Source organism: Perca fluviatilis, chromosome 6 (assembly GCF_010015445.1).
Source record: "Perca fluviatilis chromosome 6, GENO_Pfluv_1.0, whole genome shotgun sequence".
In the NCBI taxonomy this organism is placed as follows: Eukaryota; Metazoa; Chordata; class Actinopteri; order Perciformes; family Percidae; genus Perca; species Perca fluviatilis.
In genome coordinates this window covers 31,794,358-31,800,357 of record NC_053117.1, presented here as the reverse complement: position 1 = coordinate 31,800,357, position 6,000 = coordinate 31,794,358, and the positions used below count along the sequence as shown (strand labels likewise).

The 6,000-nt window shown below is 37.1% G+C and overlaps 1 protein-coding gene across 2 annotated transcripts in view; it reads right to left on the bottom strand.

Annotated features, from left to right (window-relative positions):
• The window catches only part of dmrt1 (doublesex and mab-3 related transcription factor 1), a 32,162-nt gene that overhangs the window by 2,096 nt on the left and 24,066 nt on the right, over positions 1-6,000 (bottom strand). For both annotated transcript variants that reach the window (XM_039804489.1, XM_039804490.1), the window contains exon 5: positions 1-859. This exon is cut by the window's left edge and continues 2,096 nt beyond it. In XM_039804489.1, the coding sequence (XP_039660423.1) occupies positions 699-859 (161 nt within the window). In that variant the 3' untranslated portion in view covers positions 1-698. The remainder of the gene's footprint in view (positions 860-6,000) is intronic.

Below are 6,000 nucleotides of genomic sequence, written 5' to 3'. Positions count from 1 at the left end.
GTAAAGTAACGGTGATTGCAAACACTAAGCCTGTATTCTGATTGTCAAAAGATCGTCCACTAATACCATACCGTGTCAAAACTGCACTGGTCAATTTTACTGCATGCTAGAAAAGGATTTGAATACCATTATTCAGCATGTTGCGTCACTTTATCTTTTGGATAATAAAAAAAATACTTCACTTTGCATTAACAGTTGCTTTCCGAAAAGGAAAAACAAGGGTACAATTTTACAAAAACACAACACGTCACTTATTTACTCTACGTTTAGTCGCCTTTATAAAGGGTTCATCCAAACAGCCTAATTCCGAAGAGGAAAAACTAGTGTACAACCGTCTAGTTTGAATAATTTGGTCCAATCTTGATTACTGATAATCAAGAGACTTATTCAATGTATGTTTGGTTATCTTTATCTTCTGGAGAATGCTTCTCAAGTAATTGCATGTTATTTGTAAACGTGTACATTGTTTTACTTTCCGAGCACTTTCTATGCTGGTGAACTGGCTTCAATAAAACATTTAACAGCTAAAAATTAGCTAAAATACGAAGACAACCTGTATTCTCAACTACGGTGTGGAAAATACGTTATCGTGCCTCCTGGACAGAAACAGAGAAACCTGCAGCAAACAGTAACTGCAGTAACTTTAATCAACTGATCTCGTAAATGCTTTTGTTGTGTAAAGTTATCCTTAGCTTCTTTTATTTGGTGGCGTCACCATCGATGATGGAGTCGATGGTGAAGTTTGGCGTCTCGCTGCCGACCTCGCACTCAGCACTGACATCGGAGTTAACCAGGGAGCTGATGGACCTGCAGGTCATGGTGGAGTCGTGACCAGTGGTGATGCTGCTGGGGGAGAAGGCTGCAGGGATGAGACAGACAAGACAGTCCTGATCAGAGAGCCACTGAGGACGCTAGCTGACAGACAATCCAATAGTCAGGGCCACCTCACACAATTGAACAGGTGTGTGTGTGTGTGGAGATGTAAAAGTAGGCAACTATTGTCAATTTAATGTAAACAACCAAGTACAATAACATGAATGTCTTCGAGGAGAGACTCTCTGAAGAGTGCCTATCCCGATTTGTATGATTCATTGCGTCTTGCCTGTCTCAGTAGACAGTTTTCCATCCAAATGTAGTGCATATTTTATCGAATTTACAGACAGTAAGCAATAGAAAATGCAATTTATCATGCACGTCAGGAACTTCTGGTCATCTTGTTTCCATCATGATCTCATAAAACCCATAATACCCCATGCTGCAACTGGTGTTGATACTGACAGATACGTTGTATCACACACCTAAAATGGGTACTAGTCCCCAATGTGAGATCAACATCCTTACCGACATCTCCTCAAACCGGGCCATTACAAAATGTGTTAAAGTGGTAAAATACCACATCTATGATAATATTTACTTGTCAGAATTATGGCAAAAAAGCATTGAATTGTTGTTCCACTATGTTTATATAATTGAAAAGTAAATAAACCTCAAATCTCTCACTTTTCTTTCAGCCATTGAGCAACAAATCTTTTTTCTTGGATACTCCTCAAAGGCATTAATATGATAAACTCATATTGCCTTGGGTAGGTAGACAGCACAGCAGCACACATAAAATAAAAAATGTCTTTGCACTGTAAGGTGAGTAAATAAAAAGGAGAAGAGAAATACTATAGTGAGACAGAGGAAAGTCGTATCATCAGCGCTGCAGAATAAATGATCCTCTCTGTATTCACCTGATATAAATATGGCTGCACGGTCAAACGATTCTTCAGGATATATAGCAAATTGAATCAGTCAGCAAAAAGGGAAGGCACTGAACACAAAACAAACTTTTACATTTAACATGAGAGCTACTGTCTGTGCATCCACCCATTTCAACACTCGTCTGCAGCAAGTGCACACTCTTATAGCACTCTAATAACACTGTGAGGACAATGACAAGAGACATCATGCTGTTTGAACAGGCGTTTAAATGTTACTAACGTTTAATAACTCTTGCGAACCTTCAACGGTTTTGTTTTAGCCTCATTTATAACCTTGATCAAGCCATATAACAGGATATTTATCTGTGAAGAAACTGACTTTGACGTACTTAATAGACAACTTAGAATTCGTTTTGGTGTTGTGCTGAAACAATTGGGTCAACTGATTGATTAGGCAACAATTTTGATAAATGGTTTCTCTTTTAAGTAATTTATTAAGTAAAAATAACAAACATTCACTGGTTCTAGCATCTTAAATGAGAAAGTATTTGGTCAGACAAACAATTTAAGTTGTCTTAATTGTAAGGATCATAAGTTGCTCCATTTCACATTGCTTCTTGGTGAGTTGCATATGGATAGGTATGTATGTAGGGTATGTATGTATGTATATGTATGTACAGTCTCAAGTACAGGTATATTACTGTATATGGTTAATTAAAAATGCTTGATGATAATGTACATGATAATGCATGTAATGTCCCATTATGTCCTCTTGTAATCCACCAAGAGACAGTAAGACGTCTCATGTTGCTCTGGGAACTGATGATGGGTATTTTTCTAGTAGGGCTGCAACTAATGATTTTTGATGTTATCAATATCTCAATTAATCAAAAAATAATGTCAGAAAATCGTGAAAATAACTACATTTTCAAGGTAACATCTTGTCACTTAATTACTTGTTTTGTCTGACAAACAGTTTAAAACTCAAAGACAGTTTAAAAATCAAAAACTCAAATCACATTAAACAGAAAAGCAGCAAATCCTATCGTTTGAGAAGTTGGAACTAACAATGTGGTATTTTAGCTTTCAAAATGTTAATTGATTAAAATAATTGCAATTAATTTCCTGTGGATTGTCAATAAATCAACTGACTGTTCAGCTCTGTTTTCCAGTATTTCTGATATGTTTTAGGGTAAATGATAAATTGTTTAATCTATTAATTATTTGTCAATGAATGGTTTTAATATTCACGTATTATTTGACATTTTTCTATACTATTGCAATATGATACAATATTCCGTATCAATACCAAAACAATACCTAAGGACCGGGTCCAAAATTATCTTTTTTGTCCACCAACCATATGGCTAGTGAATGTTCAAATTTGACCAGCCACTCAATAGATCACCATTGTTTTTTGGCTGGTGAGTAAAGCAAATCTACCAGCCACTTGCATATTTTACCAGCATTTGGCTGGTAAATGGTGCTAATTTTGGAACATTCCTAGGACAAAAGAATAAAAGCATGTTTTTATGAAAAATCATATTTCCCTTTAACAAAAAAAAGCCAAAGTTCTGAAATGTTATATATTGTCTAAACACAAGCAGCCACACTTTGAACATCTGATGCTAGCTTTCTGTACTTTTGCTACAAACTAATTGTAATCAGTACCCAAAAAGTTTTAAGCTAGTAACCTTATTAAGCCAAAATGCCAAGAATTTATTGGTTTCAGCTTCTTAAATTTTAATATTTGCTGGTTTTCCTTTGTTTCATATCATTGTAAAATAAAGGGCTATCCCAATTCTCGTTTTGATCGATGGGGAGGGCTAAGGGGAAGGGGTAGACACCCCTTAGTTTTAAGCAAAGTCGCAAGCTTACTTGAAAACAAGGGGTACCCAGAATACACTGCGCAACCGGCAACAATGGCGACCAGATCGACCAGAGAGAACCATGAACGTAAGTATTTTCGGCTTAAAGAATTGATTTAAAAATTAAGAAAGTCTGGTTTTGTGCTCTACACAGTCCTATACATATATATTTGCAACCATGTTCTTAATTGAAACGTTTTTAAAAATCGCTAGTTTGCTACAGGCATCAGACTGTGGTCTGGAATTTCAGAATAGCTGTAGTTTTTTTGTTTGTTTGTGGTATTGTGTGTCTTTTTTTTGTTTTATACATTTGAGTGCCTTTTTTATATGTGTGTGTGACATGTAAGTTATGGTTCTAATAGTTGTAATTTTTATTTTATTGGGTAATAAAGACAGCTTTTTGTTAAATAAAGTGTTTCTGAACATCAATGACATTCAAAACAGTGATAACTGAGACAGATATACAACACACCATGCAGTGTGTATAGAAATAGTTATTGCAAACAGTATGTATGATGACGTAACCAAGTGGTGTCTCATTTCATAGGGGTATGTTTTCACCCCTACCCCTTACCAATCGGTTTCGAGGGACAAGGGCTAGGGGTAAGACGAAAGGGTAGGGGTAAGGGGAAGGGGTAAGACCTAGAAATGAGATTCAGCCTTAAATCTCTTTGGGGTTTGGACTGTTGGTCAACAAGACAACATATTTGAAGACATCACCTTGGGCTTTGAGAAATTGTGAAGGACATTTTTTCACTGTTTTCTGATATTTAATAGACCAAAAGATTGATCAATGAATCAAGAAAATGATCGGCAGACTGATCGATTTTGAAAACAATATTTAGTTCAGTTCTCATTAGATCAGCCTTGATCATTAGAAACATTTAGGGGCATTATCTCACAAAATAATAAAAACAAAAAAATATATAATATTCTCTTTTTCAAAGATATTATACAATCAACATTGACAGATAATACAACTTTTTTTTAAATGTGCTACAGTCAAAGAAAAAAAAAAGAAAAAAATGTACATGCCTTTTACATTTTCATGATTATGTTGGACTTTCACAAATATAAGTCAGAATAACCTAATGATCAGTATAAAATTAACATAAACAAGAGCTGATGTCCAGTGTTTCCCAGAATCCTCTGACTTCTCGATTTGCCTCCCTCGTGCTTTCTCATCCCTCACCATCTCCCTCTCTCTACTCCTCAGCAGTGGTGGGAGGGGAAAAGAGGAGTAATTTTTCTCCTCATTAACTTCCTGATTGGTTTCGGACTCCAATTTTTGCCCGTCTGCAGTTTGTCACCAATTTCAAACTGGCAGCCCAATCGTTAATACTAATGTTTGTGTAGCTAAGTGCAGCCTGCTCTCAGCGGTCTACTTGTACAGCAATAATAGCATGTGGGTGGAGGAGAGCAGCAGCTATGAATTAGCCCCGTTCCCTGTTAATTCTCTGCCTGTTCATCAGCAGGAAATCTATGATGTGTAATTAAAGGCTGAAAGCAACTGGACGTGTTAGTTTCACTAGAGATGTTAAATCATGACACTGCTTGTACACATGTTCTCCACTGCATCCAACTGTCCTCTGCTCTCCTGTTAAATACAGATTAATGTTGCTGACACACCAGAAAGACTTGTTCTCAATTAGCCGTCGAGAATGACACTAAGGCTGCAGCCAATTGAACATTTAAAACGTTATTTATTTTTTGGGTTTTTCCGCCTTTATTTGATAGGACAGCTAGGTGAGAAAGGAGGAAGACATGCAGGAAATCATCACAGGTCAGATTGGAACCCTGGACCTCTACGTCGAGGAATAAACCTCTCAGTATACGTGCGCCTGCTCTACCCACTGATCCAACCCAGCCACCATTTAAAACATTATTTGATTGCCAATTCAATTTTTTTTAATTATTATTATTTGTTTGAGCAATAGATTCATTGAATGGTCCAAAAAATTTCAGAAAACTGAGTTTTCAGATCTTAAAGTGATGCCTTGAATTGCTTGTTTGGGCCAATAGGTAAATTAATTAATCGACTAGTAAAGTCATTTTTCACAAGTTGTGAACACAAGATTGACATATAGGGCCCTATCTTGCACTCAGCGCAATTGCCTTTGTACACCGACGCATGTATCATTCCTATTTTGCACCAGACGCACAGCGGACTTTTCCCTCCACAGACGCACGTCGGTAAATTAGGGAATGTATTTGCGCTCCAGGGGGCGGTTCAGCGAAAAGAGGAGGCGTGTTCCGGCGCAAATGTTCACTGGTGCTATTTTGCAGTTTCAGAAAACAATTCCGCCACTGACCAGGAAAAACCTAGTCTAAAGTCAGTGGCGCTAGTCTAAAGTCAGTAGCGCCTTATTCAGATGCTATTTTAGGGGCGCATGCTTGGCCATAGTAGCGTGTGCACAACGCGCATACAC